The sequence below is a fragment of the Parus major genome, chromosome 2 (assembly GCF_001522545.3).
Source record: "Parus major isolate Abel chromosome 2, Parus_major1.1, whole genome shotgun sequence".
Taxonomy (NCBI): Eukaryota; Metazoa; Chordata; class Aves; order Passeriformes; family Paridae; genus Parus; species Parus major.
Genome location: NC_031769.1, coordinates 8,914,528 through 8,936,628, shown reverse-complemented (window position 1 = coordinate 8,936,628; position 22,101 = coordinate 8,914,528). Strand labels below are relative to the sequence as shown.

At 35.4% G+C, this 22,101-nt stretch overlaps 1 protein-coding gene across 1 annotated transcript in view; it reads left to right on the top strand.

The window, feature by feature from the left end:
- Positions 1-22,101, top strand: part of PTPRN2 (protein tyrosine phosphatase receptor type N2) — a 564,688-nt gene that overhangs the window by 200,917 nt on the left and 341,670 nt on the right. The window contains exons 10-11 of the mRNA XM_015651707.1: positions 1,350-1,436; positions 16,707-16,786. Coding sequence (XP_015507193.1) covers positions 1,350-1,436; positions 16,707-16,786 — 167 coding nt within the window. The remainder of the gene's footprint in view (positions 1-1,349; positions 1,437-16,706; positions 16,787-22,101) is intronic.

Genomic DNA, 22,101 nt, shown 5'->3' with positions numbered 1-22,101 from the left:
AAAAACCCCAAAACAAACCCAAAAACAACAACAGCAACAAAAACAACCAAAACAGAAACTCCCAGTCTTAATAGCAGATAATAAAAAAAACAGTGGCAATGAATCACCATAATGTAAAATTAGTTTTAAAAAATTCAGCTCTGAGGTAGAAATAGTGACCTTTGAAAAAAGCTTTGAAAAAAATTGTTTTCCCTTAGTCCAGTTGAAAAGATTGTGTCTAATACTACAAGCCTTTTTTGACACCTTCTTCTACTTATTATAAATCCTTGAAGGAAAAAATACAGGATGTTTTTTCCTGTGGGTTAATCTCAGCCAAGTTGTTTCTGCATTACCATGGAATAAGTTTGATAAGCTTGTAAGGTATAATTTTATGGTCTTTGGGGCTTTAACAATGTTGAGACTAAATCTATGATCACAATTTTGACAGAGGGTGTTGTCTCTGTTATTTTCACTGTTATATAATTTCTGCATCTTTTTTATACTTTTTAATACATTTCCTTCTTCTTTCTTAATACTTTTTTATTTGGTTCCACAGTACTGAACAACAACTAAGCAAGGTATGAGCAGTATATTAGGGATGGAATGTTCTTAATACATCTTTAGAGCTGTATCAACTCTAATAACCCCAAAATTTTGCAAATATAAATTTTGTATCTAGGTAAGTGCTTTTTAAAATGATAGCAGTCATCTTATGTTAGGCTTGATTGCAACCTGTTTTCCAAATTAAAAAATGTAAATGTGGCATTGACAAAGGTTAAAAAGATTTAAAGGGGGCTCTGTCAGCAGCATATGCACACACCAAGCTAAATCCTATGTATCTAATCAGTGTCCTCTGGACTGTGTGTCTTGCTCTATTGTTTACTTTCAAATCCATAATAATTTTGTATCCTTTCACTGGGTAAAGATTCATTTTAAAATCTAATGAATTTAAAAATATGCTTTTCACTTGTCCATTTGATACCGAGCCTCAAATTTGACTTTCATTGTTTGTTTCCCTCCTTGTCTCGTCAATCCTTTTCTTTCTTTCTGTCCTTTTACTTTATTACATTTTTTATTGAGGACTGAGATGAACTGGTTGCTGCATCATGGGCCCATTACACTTCCTAACAATTCCATTTGCACCTTATTGTTTGTCTTATTGCTGGAAAATTCAGGTGATTCATCATGCCTGAAGAAGCACCTGATCCCAATTCCCTTGATATCACGATTACTATGTGACAGGAATACAGTTAGTGGTGGCTTTCAGACTCAAAGAGGCCAAGGTGATAACTCTTTTGGGACCTTTAGCCTCTCAAGTATTGATGAGTTCCATTTTTTTAATGCTCTGTTTTCTTGCTCCCTTTCAACAGCCCCCTGAGTGTGGAAAAGGGCTTGGAGTTAATAAAGGAAGTGGCAGATCTCCTGAAGCTGCAGATGAGTGTCTTCGATGATGTCAAGTATGTACATGGGATTTTCTCCTTTTTTATTTTATTGGATACCTCGTTATTTTTGAATAGTTTGTCTTAAAAGGAAGTATCTGCTCTTTACTGTCAAAATTAAGGAGAGTGGGCATGAGGGGAAAAAGAATATTGATGATCTTTGTAACATTCCCTACAGATGGGAACAAATTATTTTGAGAAAATTATAAAGGATGAAATTTTTTTTCTGCATTCATTATGAAAAAGAATCTGTTCCAAATACTCTACAAATATTGCCAACTTTATTTAACAATTTCTAGGCAAGGAAAACCTTCTGAAGGGTCATTATACCCAGCATTACCAGGGGGAAAGAAGACATCAGAGATGGAAAAAACTTGGGTGTCTGTCTTTGAGTCTGGTACATGGCACACTAGGTCATGCTTTTTGGTCAGCTATTTATTTAACAAGTCACAGGGAGTTCAACTCTGCTGAACACTGGTTTTCCTCCTATGATTCATACTGATGAATGCTCTGTATGTTAATCTCATGAACTAGGAGGTTATGATCTGCCATGTCCATTTAGACTGAAGATTTTCTGAAGGCGTTTTGGAAGAAACATGTTCTTCACAAAACTTCATCCTCTCTGTATAAAACAGATGTAGTTTGATGCAAAGGTAATTGAAAAGAAAGGTCTGTGGGAGGGTTTTGAGAAAAGAAGCCATATCTTGGGCACACAGGAAATAGCTGATATCTGGGTAGCACCCAGCTCCTGCCTGTGTTTCAGAAGGTTTGGGACTGCTTGTCAAATTGTACCCCTTCTATTACTGTATTTGTATGGAAAAATGGACTCCTGGTGAGAAAATATTTTCAGAAACCTGGAAAATACCAGGCATATTGGCTTTAATTATTGAGAAGGAAAATATTCCCATATTTTGTTTTGATTAATGTCTTTTAGTTGTATTTCATAAAATATTTTTTATGAATACTGAGCTTTTAAATTGAATATATATATATATATTCTACTATCTTGTAAAGAGAATTTGAACCCTTAACTTTGAACACTTGCAGAGAAAGTCTACTGCACATTTAAAGGAGAAATCCCATGGAACATTTTCTCTGCTGGAATCAGTGGGTTCAGCTTCGTTAACTTCGTTCATTTACAGTACAAGAGCACTTTCGCCTACCTTTCTTATTATTAGTATAAAGCCTTTTGGTTATATTTTATCATTTGATAAATCACAACACATTGCAGTTGATTTGTTCTGTAATGAAAAATATTCTTCCAGTGGTTTAGCCAGTTGTGATGGACCTTTCTTTTAAACTGCAGAATTAGCTGCTTATTTTGCATCTATTAATATGCAGTCACATGACTGTATTGAAAAAAATTATGTGGTCAGTACCTTAAAATGTAGTATGAATTACAGGAAGACCAAACAGGACTGAGCATTCTTTCTATCTATACAATGTTTTTATCAGTCTTTGACTGTTTAAAAATCTATGAATCTGTGAAGGGTTATCCTAAATATCAAACCAGTGAAGAATTCATCCATAATAAATCTTTTTTCAAGAGAATGAGGTGGCTCAGGTTAAACCCATAAAGTACTTAAGGGAAGGTGGAGCTGACCAGTAGATAAAGCAGTAGTAGAAGTTTTAGACAAAAGCCTTGCCCAAAAGTGTTTTGGATTTGTTTTCTTGACATTGCACCACTGTCAGTGGAAAACAGTAAGAATTTGAATACTCTGGTTAGCTCCTGAGTGGTCTCATGGAGAGGGGTTTCAGGAAAAACCTGATGTCATGTCATAGTCACCACGGACATATCAGGAAATATTTCTCAGGAAATATTTCTCAGGAAATATGCTTCTTACATGGGCTAAGGCATCATGGGTGATTTATTTTATTTCACTGGCAGCTAAAAGTATCCTTTTCTTAAAGATTCAATTTTTTGTAAAAATGGGGAAATTATGTAGAAAAAAATATGTCAGCCTGGAGAAAGAGGAGTTATAAAAAGGGTGAGCATTTGTCATACTAGCCTACTTTAACTCTGACCTGAGTATTTGCTTGGTCTGGAATTCTCAATACTCTTTTCCCTCCAAGAATTCCCCATGGTTAGAAAGTAGCAGTGTAGACTTGGATTTTTTAGATTATGGCAAAGATTTCAGAGTAATGACATGTTAATGAGAATCATGGGGTTAATTTAAGAATATAGACAAAGTCATCATGTGAAATAGCAATAGTGGAAGAACTGAGTAGATAAGGGTAAGTGGTGAGTTCTTTTAAAGTTCTTTAAATTTTCAGTTACCAGTTTATTGTCCTTTTCTCTGAAAAAAAATAAACAAAGGAAAATGAAAGGAACTGCTTCACTAATAAATTACTGCCTTTAGTTAGTTTTGTCTGCAAATATTTTTCATTCTTCCTTATATTTTTAGTTTTTTGATGTGCTTTGGACTTACTTAAGTGGACAATTGCTTTTGCCATGGATTCCTACCAACACCCTGTGTTAGCTCTTGATTGTTGGTGCTTGATGCTTGGTAATAATCAGCTTATTTTATCTTCTGTCTTTTACAGTCCTGCCAACTTTAACTGATAGGCTTCAGTTCACAGGATATCCCCAGGCTTGGCTTCCACAGCATCCAGTCCATTTCTACAGCCGATTTGTTGTCAAATTTGCATTGACATAAACTTTGCTCACTCTGTGAAGCAGATGAGTGGGAATAGATTGAGAGAATTCAGAATTAGAAATATTTCAATGTTAAAAAAAGATCCAGCATGTTAGTCGTCACTTTTGGATACAGCCTGGATCTTTATGGAAGTAATAGTTATGCTTAATATGTTTTGTTAATGGTTATGTAGCTGTCAAATAAATTCCATTATTTCTTATTACATCATTAGAGACCATTAAAAGGATATTAGCATGCTGATGTAATTATGCAAGCAGACGTAAAATTACTATAGTTATGATTTTATAATCTAATTATGGGTGTCCAATGTCCCTTGTGATTGATTATTGGACTGGTATCAGGGATTGAAGTCAGATGTGTACTAATGTTTAGTTTGTATCTATTTTCTTTAAAAAAAATATGACTTTGCAATCTCCAGCATTGGCCTTCTTCACGTAATTGAGTTATTCACAACATGAGACTTTATAAAAGAAACATTCAAATGTAATAAAATAAAAATACCAAAATCTCTAAGCTCAACTTTGAAAGACATGGAATGGACACATAATTAATAGTCAAAGTCATTGATTAGAGCATAAACTGGTTTCTGATGAGAATACAAATTTTTGAATTTGTATTTAATGTTCTCACATTTGGGGTATGCCAACATAGTAAAGGGAAAGTATCAGCTCTGACCTTAGGTAAACACCTTTGTATGGAAAGAAAACAGATTATTCTGATTTCATAGTTTTTCAGGCCTTATATCATTCTCAGCCTCCAGTTAAGAGTGAGATTTTCAGCTGGATATTACATTCTCTCTAGACTGATATGATTTTCCCAATTGCCGTTGAGCATCTTTTACTCCACGTGTCTCTTTTTTCCCCATTTTGTTCTGCTTTAGCTTCCTCCACTCATTTATCTTAATGGCAGTTTGCTCATTTTTGCCATCTAATATACCAAAGCTCACTACTCTAAGAACTGAACTTTCAGGAGATGTGCTAACTTGACCAGCATTTCCATTTTCATGTATAATTTTTCAGCAGAAAATCTCTAGCAGAGCACTCTATATTCATTCCATGAAATTACATTAATCTCAATCTGCTGCTGTTGTTTTGAAGTGTAACAATTCACTATATGACCATATAATCTATATATATAATGTTGAGAATGAACAGGACACTTAGGCTAAATTTGAAATGCTAATATAAATAGATTTTTTTAAGTTGAAAAGGCTGATTCTGATTATCTAATATAATGTCCTGGATTGCAAAGACATTTCATTTAACCATTATTCCCCTACCATGAATTTATGCATCTATATTGTGCATCCAGAGTTAAGTTAAAAGACCAAATCCCTCATCTTTCAGAGTCTAAATCTCCAAAATCCAGGATTCAGGCTGGTTGTTCAGCTTTCACCCTCACAGTGCTCCCTACCACACTGGAACTATAGGTGAATTCAGTGTTTACTTAAATAGTTTATCATATGAAAAATGAAAAATTCAGGTTAACTGAAGGTATACAAGGAAACCATATGAAGACTTCAGCTGAAATACCTTTCAAATTTTCTAGCAGACACAGATATGTGATTTGACATTTGGAAAAGAAAATATATAAATTCAAAGTAATAACTAGTTTCAAAATTTAACTAAGCTTGACTTATAAGGAAAATGCTTTTATTTAGGTGATAAAGATAAACAAAACATTGACTTTGGGCTGAACTCCATCCATTTTTTTATTTTGTTTTGTTCCGGTGACCAATCTTTTGAGTAACACTAATTATGATAGACTTCTGAAATATTGAATCACATCTATGTATTTTTCTACAGCCAACTGTTTTATTTCATGAGCAGAAAAGAAATCCTCAGTTAATGAGTAGCTCTTCAATTTTCCATTTTATTTTCATTGTTCAATGTGTGACTTCAGGTTTTATTTATTGCACTTTATTCAAATTCTGCTTTGAGGTCAGAAACCCCATTTCCTTCTGTTTTAGTTTGTGGGTTTTTTTCCTATATTGCTCTTCACTACACTATCAAAATGCTTGGCAAACACGAATTGATATATTTAACTCATATGAGGTATGGGATTTTATTAGGACCATCCAGAGCTGGAGTAATGCATGAAAAGATTAGTGTCAAAGCATTTACCGCTATGAGGTGTCCAGTGTCTCAGTGGATACTTACTCAGCCTTTTCTGAAATGAACTTTCCTGACTGAGACAGAGATCCCATTGGCTTCAGTCTGCTGAGCATTCAATTTCCTGAGCATTCAGTAGTCCCAGAAGTCAGCTCTCCATTCAGACATTGGTATTTGGCCTTTAAATAAATTAATTCCTGAAATTATTTTTCCTCAAATGAACTGTGATAGATTCTATCAGAATTTAAAGTAACAGTAGGGCCTTTAAATCTTTGTTATTCTATACTTCATTTGCTACTTACTTGCTGAAGTCTGATAAAATTGAAATTAAGGCCCCAAAACATTGAAAATATTGGTCTTCTCTACTATTTGACCATCGTTCATCTTTGGATTTTAAGGATCCCACTGAAAAAAAACTTTTAAAAAACAGGCTGCATTTCTGTATTTGAAGTAAGATTGATTTTTCCTGTTATACAGTAGCTTGGCCATACCGTTAATCATGTTTTTTTAATAGTTTTGTGTAAACAGTGATTTTAACAAAAGCTTGAATTTGAAAGGCTTATCATGAGCACAGTTACAAGCACGTTCTTTTTGTACTTCAAATCTCTTGTTTGCAAGTAGTGGAGTTAGAGACATTTTGCACTTCCTTTTCAAAGAACAGGCCTTACACAACCAAACCAAACCCTGCCTGTCATTATCCCTGCTCTTAGGAAGAGCTGAAACTGTTGGGCTGGAAGAAATACAATTTGAAAAGCCAGCCAACCATCCCAGTGAAAAGAACTTGAACTGAGGAGGATATCTGAAAATCAAACCGAGTGGTGAAAGTTTGGAGAAGCTTAAAACACTTTGAAATCGGAAGTGTTGGGCAGGCAGAGTGGTGAGCGGATCTCCCAGCCTCACCTATTACAAACGTGCATTGGCTGTAGTGTCCTAATCGTGCGCTGCAGGTTTTGTTCATTGTTTGCCGTGTTATTTTTATAACACCTGAAAAAGTCAATTGACCAGTTAATCATACTCAGTCATCCAGAACCTAAGCACTGGAACAGTACTTGGCATTTTCACTCCTTTGTGCTGATGGGTTATGACATGTGGAGTATGTATGCTCTAAATGTAAACAACTCGAGAAATTATCGAGAGGCAGGATGGATAGTGTGAGGGAGGATTATTTAACCACTGAGCAGTGGTATGACAGGTAGCACAGGGTCTTGTTAGGTTTGTATTTGAAAAGTTCCCTCCATTGTGCAGCTTCTCCATGATTCCGTTGATTCCTTGATTTGGTGTGATTAATCTTTTCTTGTGTTGTATGTTGAACATGTGTAGATTCATTTTCTTGCAAAGTTTTTTTCCCAGATTGGCAGATTCTGGATTCTGCTGTCTATGTAATTTAAATTTACTGAAAGGAATGTTCTATAACTCATCCTGGTCTCTTTGAGATGCTGTAATATTAACTAGAAGTAGATTTTGGTTTTTTAATTTCCACCCTATTTGTTGTCTAGAAATTAAGCAAGATTTGTATTTCAATTTGAACTGTACCATGCTTAGTCTCAATCAAAAGATAGACCTTTCAAGAAAGTTGAGCAGTATTTGTCATCTGCTCTCTGACTTTGAACAGCAAACAAATAGCTATGGTTATTTGACATAATCATGTTTAAAGTGTTATAAAAACATAACTCAGAAATAATGGAACTGCTTTGATTCAAACTTGACTTTTCCCACAGATTTAATGAGTCTGGGAAACAAATTATGTGAAAAATGTATTGCTGTAACTCACTGCATGCAGGCATTTATAAGAATTTACATTGTGTTTTCTGGTACATATTGTCTCATTTGACAACTAATTTATAATACAAAGATTCATCACTTTTTAGAAGAATGATGATAAGGAAAAAAAAATGGTAAAAAATTTAAACTATGCATTTCCTTACTTAAAAATGAGTGATTCCACAACCTTAGCGTTACATTAGTCTTTTGGCTTTTCCCCCTGAGGTACAATACATTTTGTGTTCTTTTCTTAAATGAATGTGCATATAACCAAGATAATTTTGCCTTTTCCACTGTAACTTTCCTGCTAGAAAAAATATAAAAATCATTAAAATAACAGGAAGGATTTTGGCCTGCAGCATTTTATGAATTTTAGGTTACAAAAGAGAAAGACCATAAAATCTAAAGAGATTTTTTAAAATAATATATATGGTGCTTGGCTTTCCATTACAACATTTCATCTTATTAAAACAGAGGATTTGCACCTTCATAATCAAAAGCAGAATGAATCCACTATTGTTGATACATTTCCATGAACTTCTGGGTCCTTTCTCAAGAGAAAGTTTTTACAGTTATGTGAACTTCTGAAGTCTGTCTTTTTTTAACTTCATATTTCTCTACTACTTATCTCTCTGTGTGACTGAGAATGCCATCATATTCCTTTTTTAATAAAACCAAAGTTCATAACATTATAGGGTAGGTAGGATATACTCCTTTCTTTCAAGGAAGTCATTGAGTGTGTGCCATTGTATTTAATTTGTTTAACACTTTACATATTATTTGCAGGTAATAATTTCCATTCTACAGATGGGTAGATTGAAACCCAAAGCAGTTTGCTTCATTTTCCCTAAAATGATGCAGGACTTGATGACAGATATGAGAATAGAAAGAGAGAACTGTGATTCTCACTCTTGAACTAAAACTTCATCCACAAATAGAATTACTAATATTAGAAATGAAAAAAAAAAAATAAAGTTTTCATCTAGGGATTTGTTTAAAAGAATAACCTCTTAGAAGAAATATAAAAATTATTTTATGTGTATGTCTGTCTTGATCCTTCTGACCTTGGCTACCTGATTCTCCTAGAAGTACAAACACACATTTTCTTCTCTCATTTTATGACTTGTATGGTTAGATTTAATGAGTATTACATGACTGCTGACCCAGCCAAAAAAGATAAACAATTCTTTAGCATTTTTGTTACTGCCTAGCTAGTAAATATTGCATAAACAGGCCAATAAGTTGAATTATAACTTGCCTGTGGAAGGGTTTGGGTTCCTTAAGAGCCATAAAGACAGAGCAAATATACATCTGTAGGTACAACTGAAAAAGACCAATAAATTCCACTTGCAGTGCCTCCTTTGCCAAGGAAATATCATGACCTCAGAGCTGACAGGGGAGCCTCAAGAACAAATCTTCTTATTGGTGTTCTCAGAGCTCAAGGAGAAGCCAACAGGTCCTCCTGAGGACAAGCAGAAGAGCTGTGCTTGCAGCACCCAGAATTTGGTAGCCTTTTGAACTAAGACTGCAGCAAAGTTTGGGGTTCTTTTGTCTTTGGTTGTGCTGCCTAATACTGATGCAAGAAACTTGTGTCCTACATGGATCCTATCAAAGCTCTTTCCAAACCTGGACCTCTGTAACAACCCTAACATGTGAGTCATGCTCCTCATTAAGGATTAAAAGTCACTTGTGCAAGTGGAGCAAAAGGTGACTGTCATCTCAGCAGACAAATTTTATACCAGTTCCATTAACAACACAGGTGTGTAGTGGGTGAGGAGGGCTGAAGCCAGTGAAATCCATTGAAGGCTTACTGGGTGAAAATTAAAAATGTCTGCTCTTTCTAGATATAAAAGTATAAAGAAGGAAAATGGGAATATTAATAGAATGCCTTTTTTTTTTTTTTAATGACATAAATTTTATCCTTTAGCTTAATCCTTGGGGAGTGGAAGAAAAATCACTGTACATTTAAGAAGCTTTTTGAGATCATTTTGCCCCCCCTCACAGGGTCCAAACCCTTTTTTTTTACCATAAAAAATTATAGCGCTTGTATGGTTTGTTCTTTTAAATACTGTAATTAAGAACCTTATTTGCATGGCAGGCAAAGCTGGCAACTTTCATGTACTCAGTGTGGTGAAAATGTCAAGTTTCATGGCTTGTGACAGATTAATAGAAAAATTATTTTAAAACTCTGCAAATTATTCATAGATATTGAGTAATCATCAAAAGTTGCATTTTGTGAAGAATAAAAATAGGGCAAACTGAGTGTAGCATCAATCTCTAAATTAAGCGTTGTCTCTTTTTAAAATCATTTAAATTGTAGGCTTAGCAAAATAATCTTCACCTCAGATGAAGTAAGTTGTAAAATCTTTAAAATACTCTTTCATCATCTTTTGCAATGTAAATTAGGATCAGTGTACTTAGCACAATTTTGATGCATATAGATTAAATGATTAATACAAAATTAATGATTAATGTAAAATAATTAAAGCTCCATCTTTTAGTATCGGTATCAGAGACCCACCAGCCATGGACTGCTGTTATTGGAAAGTGTCCCTTCCTGGACCAGTCATCCCTTTTCTGTGACTTCAGTCTGGAAATTATTCTAATGACGGTTGTGTGTCAGGCATTTCATTATTTGAACACCTTGCAACCTCTTCTGTGCCCCTGAAATGCTGCTCTGTGCAGTCACTCCTCAGCACTTACTGTGACAGGGGGAGAGAAGAGGGCACCACAAGGTCTTACCTGCTTTATGAAGAATGTAACTAGCAGAAGTAAATCTGGGCTGCAACTATCAAATCCAGACCAAATTTTGTTTCTATGTAGCTACATCTGCAAGATGTGATTGCTCTGAAACTGTCAGTCTTTCTAATCTTTGTGGTCCACTTGTTATCCCTCCCAGCTGCCTGGTGAAAACCCCTCTAATGAAATTCAAGCAGTGATAGGAACTCAGCCACTACCTGGTGGGCACTGCAATTAGTGTCTCCCTTAGCAAGGATTTTGCTTTTCCATCTTCAGCACCTGGTCACTGTCCGTGTAACCAGGCGTAATGCCAGTACAACAAGTCCTTAACTTTCTCTCTCCATGCTGTGTTTAGTGTAGGAACACTTCAGAGAATGCTGCAAACTGTTCATGCTTAGTGTATATGAAGGATATAAATATTAATAGATAATATATTACTTGCTGTATTGCAGGGTTTTCTGGAGCACTGCATCATTCTGCACTTTAGGGAGCATGTTGAGAGTTTCCTGAGAAGGGCTCAAAAAACTCATTTTGCTAAAAAAGAAAAAGACTTTTTTTTTAATTGATCACTGGCTGTGCATACATACCTGTCAATAGGAATGTGAGAATACATACAGCTTCACATTGATATTTCTGCAGTCCAGGTGCAAAGTGAAGCAAATCATTGAACAGTAAAGATATTAAAAAGTGAGAGATGCGTGCCTTTTTAGTATTAAGTCTGAGTGATGATCAATAATTCTCTACTCAACAGTTCAGGGATGTTATTTTGTAGTGGGTCAGCACAGCACATCCTTTTCAAGCTTTCCTGAATCTTTGAATCTCAGTCAGGTGCCTGCTTGTGTAATGTAAATACAGTAAGATGCAATGATTCACAAAATAAATTCTGGTCAGCAGTTCCGGTCAAAAATGTTGGTCAAACTTGAATCAAGTAGTAAACTGATTTACAGGTACTCTGAGTGTCAGAAGGAGAACAAAACTAACCAGTGTACACTTCTTAATCCATTAATGTATTATGTGCCAGTGTCCAGCTACAATTTTTTGCCTTTGCTTTTCTCTGTAAATCATGCTGTAGAAACATACTGTAGTATAAAAATGCCTCTGCTAATTATGTGCTTTCCCCCATTGATTTGATTTGACGTAAGTATGTTTCTGTACCTCTAAATATAATATATAAAACAGTTACAGCAGCAAGAGCATCTTGTTTTTTCCAAAATTGAGAATGTGAAAAGGAGGCTTCAGTGCAGTATAAACAATGGACATGAGCTTCAAATTCCTAAACACAGAAAGCATAGAAATGTGTACACATTGCAAGTCATTAGTTCAAGGCCACCAAACGTTTCCTGAGACAATTACCTTCACTGCTATAAAATTTGCTTTGCACAGTCCTCTGGAGCATTGCTAATTGCTTTTCTTAACCTCCAGAGATTAAAGGATTTTGAAATGAACATATAGACAACTAGTGACTTTAATTTCAAATCTAAGCTTTATTAAGGCAAGCCCTGTTTTATAAAATAGGGTCATTAAGAGAATGTTTCATGTTGGAAATAGCCAATTCTAATCTCCTCATCTTCCCCCAGTCTTGAGAAATTGCACTTTGCCTGGATCTTAAAAATGAGATGCCACCTCAGATCGTTTCCATCTGGCATCAGCTCTATGTCTGATCTTCAGGAGCACACAGACCCATGTTGGCACTTGCTTCTCAAATCCTTTTCCACTAGGGGGTATGATAGACTGTGACTGCATCTCTCAGAGAACATGTGGTGTGATACTGTAATGCTGAAGTACACGCACACGAGGGAGAGGAGCAGGCATGAAAAGCTTGGTACATAATTTATGGAGATTTAAATCCTGTCATTCATAAATATAATTATAACCTACGGCTTGAAAGTGATATGGACCTTGCCATATTGATCACGCTCCAGCTCTGTTTATCCAGATCATTCATTTGTTGACAGGGAAAATATAAGAATGCTGTTAGTCGTAAAACAATTAACAAAAGGAAATACTTGTATTTTACACAAAGAATATTCTTTTTTTCTGTGTGTATTGTGCACCCTCCCACCTTCAGATGGGAAATATAAACCCAAGGGGAGGGGATATTATTAAATCAGCAATCAACCTTCAAGTCATTTTGGTATAAACACTGTAATTATTTCATCTCTAGTAAACAGAATAAAAGACAACAGCACATAAGGGTGACAATTTGCAATATGCTTCGAATGTCTTTGTAAAATAACCCCTTATTATGACTGAAGGCAATATTGTTGTAAGTAAAAAAAAATAAAAAGGCAAAAGTTGTGACAGCCAACAGGGGGGAAATTAATTGGTAAAGTTTGAATAATAAATTTAGCAGGTCATTGCAACAGACATTACATTTTGTGTGGGGGTAAGTCACTATTTATTAGCCTTGAAGCTAGAACTGCTTACCTTTATTCAAAAAAAATTGTAAAGAAGTATAAGAAAAAAGTGGTAAGTGCAATTACATTGTGTAGTCCAGAGTCCTTCTAAAATTCACAATCTTCACTTACTTAAGTGAGTGTAAGTTCATTTGTGTCAGAAAAAATTTACTACATTTTTACATGGGGGTAACTGTAGTAGCATGCAGCTCAGGGTAGGGATAGAGAAAAAATACCATCTAACATTTTTAACCTCAGTTGCAGCAGATGTCAGATGGGGGTGAGGTTTCAGCCTGGACAGTGTGGTTTCTGTGTGACTGTTTTCTCCTGCCCAGCTGCTGAGTGCTGCCTGGGGTAAGGTACCAGGCAGCAGTGATGCCTCTGCTCCTCCAGCACCTCTCTCGTCTGTGGGAATGGTTTGCTTGCAGTTCATAAATAAATGTGTGCACTTCGGTGAGCCTCTGTATTTAGAGCAGTTTGAAGACATTGCAATAAGTGTTATGCAGGTTTCAGAGGGTCTGACACAGGAAAGTCTCATCTACTCAACTTAAAGTTCCTATCAGGGGTGCATTTTATACATCTTGGAACCTTTTTTCAGGCTGGTCAACCTCTTGTTAAAAAGTCTTTTAAAAATATTTTGCAGTCAAATAATTAATGGTTTTGTTTAAATGTTCTCATCCAAGACATAATGAACAGTAAGGAATTCCCTAAAGGGCATCTTTTGTTATTGAAATGTTTATTTATTGAGTGCTTTTGCCAGAAGCCCCCCATGAGAAAAATCTCATTTTATGAGCTCCTGAAGCAGTCAGTTCCCAAAACATCAAGTGGAAATGCAATTTTGACCAAGTAATCTCAAGGTCTTTTGTTTGCTTTTAAATAAACAGAATGCCAATTTGCAAAAAGTTGTGACAAAAGCTGTTTTATTTTCTGAATTTTGCAAGTATTCCTAGTGAAGCCATGCTGATGTGGTGCTCAGGTGATTTCTTGCATACAAGAATACAGTAGAGGAATACAATGTCCCACAGAGCAACATATGAGTGGGTGTTTTAAATGATTCTGAGATTTATTTGTTCCTGCAAGAGGATGGTCTTAACTCAGTATCATCCCACTTGCACAAGGAATTTTTTTCCTCGTGTTGTTTTTTGTTCTTGTTTTCCCTGAGCAGTGAGGAGAAATGACAGTACTTGTGGCAACACTGATGTGGGCATGACTTGGATCTTCTCGTGTTCCTGGGTTCTCCAGGTGGAGTCAGTAGAGAATAGTGGGATGGCTGCTGACAGGCTTCACTCCTTGGAAATCCCTGTCTCTCACTGCCTGGGCTGGGTCACTGAAATGATTAATGATTAATCTATATGATTTTACTGATGCCAGGAAGTGCAGGGCTGCAGGGAGTGGGGCAAGGCAGGAGAAGTGGGAGGAAGTGGGGAGCAGCTGTGAGATAAAAGTAAAATATTCAGGTAAGGGAAGGAGGGCAGGGAACTTTGTGTCTTTGTGGATAGAGCTGAAGTGCAATTACATTGTAGCTGAAATTTTGTGTTGGTTCTACGTTCTCAGCTATAATGGCCTATGTGTAAAGATTTGGGGGGAATATCTGAAATTAGTTTTTCTTTCCCTGCTATCTTGGTCATGCAAGAGCTGTGGACTGGGGTGGTGCTGCTATTATTTAAAGCAGACTGCTAATGGCACTGTAAATATCTGAGCAGCTGAAGAGGAATCAGCATTCTCTTAATGTTTGCAACACAGAAAGAAGGACAGTGCAAGATTAGTTAGTGTTTGGTATCCTGAAACAGGTGCATTTTATGGTTGATTATCTCAGGGTTAGTGGCAGAATAGTCTGGATTTTTGTAAAACAGTTATCTCAAATAAAAAGTACTTTGCAATCATTGATTATTTTAATCTATAACATTAATATGATATTGAAAAATGTGCTATAATTGCCTGGCATTATTTAAAGTGTTTCTTGACCATCAGTGACCAGGCTCTTAGAGTGTCCTTTAACAGTAAAATCTGTATTCTTTTTCTCCCCTCCTCCTAAGAGTACTTTGAGAAAAATGATTGATTAATGGCAGTCCCTGTTAACTCCAGAATAAAATGTGTGCAGTGCATGCTTTGCTAGTAAAAGATGAAAGGATATTCCTTATCCTTATTCTTACTCTGATTCCCTTTGTGACCTCAAAGCAAAGTCTTATAGTTAAGAAAAGGTTTTTTCTGCCTGAAATGGAAAAAGTTTAAAGGTATTTCTGTCTAGGATATATGTGATGCAATTAAGCACACTTCATTAAGTGCTCTCCATTCTATGATTGTAAGAGGTGAACATTTTACTAAAAGAATAACTAAATACTTCGTTTCAAGCCCTGCAAGAAAATATTTTTCAAGTTATTTCTTTTATCCAGCAGCTCTTCTGATTTTATTCTCTCCTAAGCCACAGCCATAGGATGTCAAAAGCTGTTACATGTACAGTTCCAGCCCATGCACTTCACCTTTTGAGCAGGGTTGCTCATCGTAGTATAAATGTAATTCTTTTCACTGATATTATGAGTTAAAACAACCCTAGGAACTTGCATAATACATATTATGTAAGTAAGCTTCTATAAAATAGTGCCAATTTTTGTTTTTCTTGAGACCCTTCACTCTTATTTTCTGTAATTCTTGCATTATAATTTATATAGTCTCCTGTTCCCCAGAAATTTTTCTTCAAAAATACATTCACTGTATTTTTATGTGTATTTTTCTTACATTATTTTAAATAAGTATTTAAGCATAGTTTGAAGGACATCACACCTGAAATTTCTTATTTTCTTTCATCAGATATACATGTAAGGTGTTTATTGGGATGGATGGACAATTAATGCAACATTACTAATACAAATTTATTTTTTCTTAAAATTGTCTAATGATATTTTTTGGTGGCACTGTGAGTACAATGCCACTCTACATCTGGCTAATCAGTACTTTCCTCTGTAAATGTCTTACAGATTTTAGTTCCATAAAGGACCATCAGGCTACACGCAGAAAGGTCTCCACGGAGTCAAATAATTTCTCCTCAGAAATTGTTCCAAGAGGTGATGACCTCTGTTGTTAAATTATAAATACTTTGTGGTATTTTTCTGCTCAAAACCACCTATTGGATCAGATATGTCCAGAATCTCTTCTCCACACATTCATACTTGCAGAATATGATTAAGATAAATATTTTGAGTTTCTCTATTGTCCCTCTGATTTGCAGTTGTGACAAGAGGAACTGAAGTTGTGTTGATATTAGGAATATAAAATGTGAAAATACATATAATCTTCTCTGGATGCCGAATTCCAGTGATGATCTATGCTGTACTTGAGTGAATAGCAATTTCAGTGTCTCCATTTTGCCATCTTCATAATAAGAATATTATTTACAGGAGCGTTCTGAAGTTTAGTTAATGTCATTGAAATTCTTTCAGACGGGCACAAAATACACACAGGAAACCACAAGAGGTATAAAAATGTATGCAAATGTAGCTAATGAAGCAAAAGGAAGAGGGCTAAATGGTGTCTTAATAGGTTCTCTTTAAAAGCCTATTTTGATAAGGAATATTATGCCATGTCTCTTGATTATGAATCTTACATTTTTTTAATAATCTCTTTCAGCGTGCTGGGACCAGCTGTGACCTTCCGAGTGCACTCAAACCTCCAAAATATTTCAACTGCAGATGTTGCCAAAGAAGCAGGTAAGTCCCTGTCCTCCTTTCCCAAACTGTGACCACCCACGTTCGTTTAGCAGTCAGTACCACTGCAGACAGCACAGACACATCCTGTTTCCCCAGAGGAAGACATTTAAAGGGAGAGACAGTCGAGAGGTGAGTGGCACATGGTAAACTCAAGTATAACATCTTTGAGTCCATTAAAACTGTTTGAGATTTCCTTGTTTGTCAAGAAAATTAAATAGAGGCTTATAGTCAAATTCCAGCATGGTGAAAAACTCTTAAGTGTTGTCAAAAACTCAAAAAACCACATTAGTCATTTGTAAAAGAGGATGTAATACTTTCACTTTTCTGATAGTTTTTTTCAGGGAACAAAAATGTTATTACACCTTAGCCTTAATTTCTGGGGCAAAAAAATAGTAGAAATATGCCTTTGTCAGTGTGCTATTTAAACAGTTTCAATGACAAGTTGATCTTGGAAGTAAAGGTTCTATTTCTAGAATTAAACTGCTTTTGAATAAGTACCACTGTTCTATTGACTCCTTTTTAGCTTGGCTATTACCTATATTATGGAGTTGTTGACTGCAAGAAATAATTTCTGCAAGGTATCTGAATTGATAACTGATTTGCCTCCAAATTCCTCAGTTGATAGGCTTTAAAAATCAGAAATGAACATGTTGCAATATTACTTGAAAACAGAAACAAGAAAAGTTCATGTAAATAAGGATTGGGGTCCCCAGTGTTCATTAAGTTCTCCTTTTGCTTTCACCATGGATGAATTTAGTGACAGAAAGAACTGGGGTGGCTCCTATGCCAGAACTTTCTTTGCAGAACCCTTTGCATTGGAGAAGGGTCTTGTTAACTGGTGATTGAGGAGTAGCAAGGGTTTATCATGTCAAAAAGCCCTAGATGTGTACTGTCAGAACTCAAAAATTACGATAAATACTGAATTTTGTGACTCATGAATGGGTATGATTCTTTTCCTGGGAAAAATTAATATGGCTTTTATAACAGTGACTTCCCCTGTCTTGTAAACGTGTTGAATCTCTCTGAAAGGATCAACAAATAAGATGATGTTGGTAGAGCCTGCCTGAATTGCCAGAGGCTTTTGACAAGGTCTTCCCAGAAGTTTTGAAGGAAACAAATAGTTTCTCAGAATGTGGAATATGGAGCAGAAAAATGGTGAATAGCTAATTGGTTAGGAGGCAAGAAACAGAGATTAGGAATAAAGTATTAGTTTTCTAAAAGGCTCAGATAGTGAAAATAAAAGTTGGAAGGATCTCTGCTGGGACTATTCAACATAGTTATAAGTGAATTAGAAAAGAGTGAGCAGGAAGGTAAGAAATCCTGCTAATACTGAATTATTCACAGTATTGAAGGTGAAAGTTGATCTTAGAAATGTAGAAAGCTCAGTGAATTGACTCAAAATGGCAGATGAATTTCACTGTAAATTACTGTAAAAAATTTCACATGGAGAAAAAATAGCTTTGAATACAAGGTCTACGTAGTAATGTAGTTAGTGTAGTAATAAGTAATTTGATGAAAATGACAGTTCTGTCTCCATTACCTGTTGAACGAGGAAAGTGGTTTTAAGAATTATTTGGAAAGGAATAGAAAATAGAATAATATCATTTGTTCTTTCATAAATATGTCCTTTGTCTGTATTTAAATACCACATATAGTACTGCTTTTCATATCTCAGAGATTTGAAATTCTGGCTGAAATGGAAAGATTCAGGGAAAGGCAGAAGGCATGACTGTAAGTATGGAACATCTTGCATATAACAAGTGGTGCAGTAAGAAAGGAAACTTTATTTTGGAAAAAAAAATAAAAATGTATGTTATAAGAAATGTCTGTCAGCTCTAGAGTTGCACAGTGAATGTGGACAGGACTGTATAATTAGTTTTGCAATGCAAGAAGAGATGAAACTGACAAAAGGAAGGTTTAAAAAAAATCTGAATGCAGTTTATATTTTTTACAGTTGTGCATAATGAGGCTTACATGTGTTCAAAAATTTACATATAAGGAAATGAATGGAATTGGCATCCACTGAAATTTAGCAAGACTGTGGAAACATTGTCAAGTCCAGGAAATTCCTGATGTGTCTTGGCCTGTTCCTAACAAGCTACTCTGAAAAGTAAAAATGCTGTGACTTGTTTATTTCAGCAAAACTGAAGATGTAACATTCTGGGTTTTTTTACTGCTGGAATCAAAGTAGTTGTTTTCAACTTTAACTTGAATGCTGCTGACAAAGTAGGGAGGTTCTGGGGACAAAATAATGCTGCCCCAGAGAAAAGGCAACCAAGTGGTGAAGGATCTGGAACATAAACCCTGTGAGGAGTGGCTAGGGGAGCTGGAGGTGTTACCCCTGGAAAAAAAGGAGGCTTAGGGGAGGTTTTATCACTCCCTACAATGACCTGAAAGGAGGGTGTGGTCAGGTGAATGTCAGTCTCTTCTCTAAGACAAATGACAGAAAAAGGGAAAATGGCCTCAAGCTGTGCCAGAGGAGGTTTGGGTTTGATATTAGGAAAAATGTGAAAAAAAGGGGTGGTTAAGCCCTGGAGCAGAGTGTCCAGGGAAGTATTGGAGTCACCATCCCTGGAAGTATTCAGAACCAAATAGACATGGCACTTTGGGATATGGTTCAGTGGGCATGGTGGTATTTGGTTAAGGTTGGACTTCATGGTCTTGGAGGTCTTTTCCAACCAAAATGTTCCATGATTCTATGAATTTCTGCAGATTCACCAATCTAAATTCATATTTTATACAGTAATTTTATCTGCTCTTCAGTACATTAATATCCCAGGCATTTTCTAAATTGTTTGCTTAGTGAATTAAAAGTTTCAGGTTTTGATGGCTGCAGAAAGAGGTTTATAGGAGTTTTACATAAACTTCTCTTGGTATTTCAGTGTGGCCATAGTATTGTCATGAATAACCTTGTGTTTGTCCTTAAAAAAAAAAAATAAGAAAGAAAGAAAAAGAGCTCATAATTCTATCCATCCATCAAAATTTTAAATTTTAAAAGTATCTTATTTTTCCTTTCTAACTCATGAAGTTTCAGTGCTTGTCCATGTACTTACTAATCAGTTCATTTATTTTAAGCAAACTTCTTACATCCAGATCTCTAAGCCAAAAATAAATTCTCTTAAAAAATCAACAGCAATATATACTTACATAAGAAGTTTTTTAAGGCTCTAGTTGTAATTATAAATTTTTAAAGTCAACCGTGTCTTGAAGAAAAGTATTCCAAGTATTTAATTAACCAAGGGAAGCCAAAGGAAAATAAATCAGTGCATACTTCCAAGGTAGGCACAGGTAAATGCATAATTCCATGCTGTACTGCTATTAGGTAACTTGACATTCCTCCAGGAGCTGAGAAAGTAGACCTTGTTTACAGAAAATGGATAGACCAAATGGACAGAAGAATTTCACAATCTGTCACATCCTTAGAAATGAAAAGCATTTGGAAATTGAGCTAATCAGATGCCATAATAACTATAGGAATGCAAATGATTCAGATTTGCAAAAAGGAATCTATTTGTGCAGGTGTTATGTATGTGCAAGTCTCACTGATAGCCACAGGAACAGTTTCTGTGAAGCAGTTCAGTCTTATTATTCATGTAGCATATATTTTTATAACCAAAATGGATACACTTCATAATTTCCTTGCACTATTTAAGGTTTAAATATAGGGAACTATATATAAAGTTTGAAAAATGTTCAGGTTAGAGAAGGCATGGGACCATTTAACAACTATTCAAGGAGCTGAATGATTAAAATATCCAGTAAAAAACAGAGATAAAGAAGTATGATAATAAAAACAGTTTCCTCTGTTGTCTTGGAGTTTGAGGTTCATTCTTCTTGGTGCACACACGACCTGAAGCAAAATATTTTGAAGCAAAAAAAGCTCTCTAAAATCCTTTAGAGACATTCTTGCTGATGAAACTGTTTTTCTCCAGCAATTTGCGGTTCCAATTCTGAGTAAATGTTTTGATTACTTTTGGTTGGGTTTTTTTTTTTCAGTTTCTAAGGCTACATAATTATATGGGGAAGCTGACAACAGAGTAATTTAAAATTGTGAATAGCTTGCTTTCTCACATTAACAATACCTTTATTTGTTCTAGAGCTGGACACCCAAGATTTCGTCAGCTTCACACACTTTGACATTCAAATGATAGAATACATCTTTCCTCAAGTAGCTGTCCTCTGGCTTATTTCTGCTTAATAAGTCAGGTTCAGTAGTGCAGTGTAATTTCATCTCAATGTTTTGAAGAAATAAACTTTCTCAAGACATAGGTGGCCTGCTCTAGGAGTAATTACAGTTGGCACAACATCATTTAGACAAACAAATGTGTATTTCTTTTTTCTTCAGTTAAAAATCAAGACAAACCTAGCAGAGAGCAATTATCAGTAAGCTAACTCTATATAAAATTTTAATATATTTGGTATAGAAATGAGGAAAGAAATTGCTTTATATGTAGTCCAGAATCCTTTTAGGCAAGGACAGTGATAGTTAGAAAAGTGGAAACTTCTGAAGTTTCCAAACAAATTTTGTCATCGGGTGCCTGTAATGGTCATACTGAACACATGAAGAGATGTAGGAGAGAGGTTTTGGGCACAGGCACTCAGCACTGCTGAGATGCCTTTTAGTGTTACAGTCATGCTTACATTTCTTCTTGTATTGAAGTGCAACATTTTAGGTGTTTAGGTGAAGACTGAAAAGCAAAGGGCTGTGTGCATGGTGTAGGCATGGTAGTGACAGGGATAAACAGCACAACAAAAGGCATAACCAGATATTGGGGAATTAACAGGTCTTGCGTGCCTCAGATATCTTGTGATACACACCAGTAAAGAAAGTCAGAAATTTTGATTTATTTAATGTATATGTAGGAACATAAAGAGAAGTTTTCAGTTTGTTTTTTTTTTCCTTAATTTTTGTAACTTTTAATTAAACCATTGGTTTGGATGGTTTTGGGGTTAGCTTTTTGTTGTTGTTGTGGCTTTTTTTTACTTTCCTGTTGCCCTGTTGGTGAAATTCACATTTTCACTCTGCACATGGTCTGAAAGGGACTATTATTATGACTTAGAGAGTAAGTTGTTGAATCATACAAACTTCTTGTAAAAAAGAAGTTTGTATGACTCCATTTCTCTGCTAGCAATTTAATTCTGAAAATAAAACATCACAAAATTAATTCTGCTGAAACACAAAAATGCAAAAATAATATATTGTTATTCAAATTTTACTGTCTTATGCAATATAACAAGCTAATTTAAATAAAAACAGTGCCTCAAAGTTATTGGAATAGATAAAAAAAAACCATATAGAATTTCTCAGCAGTTTT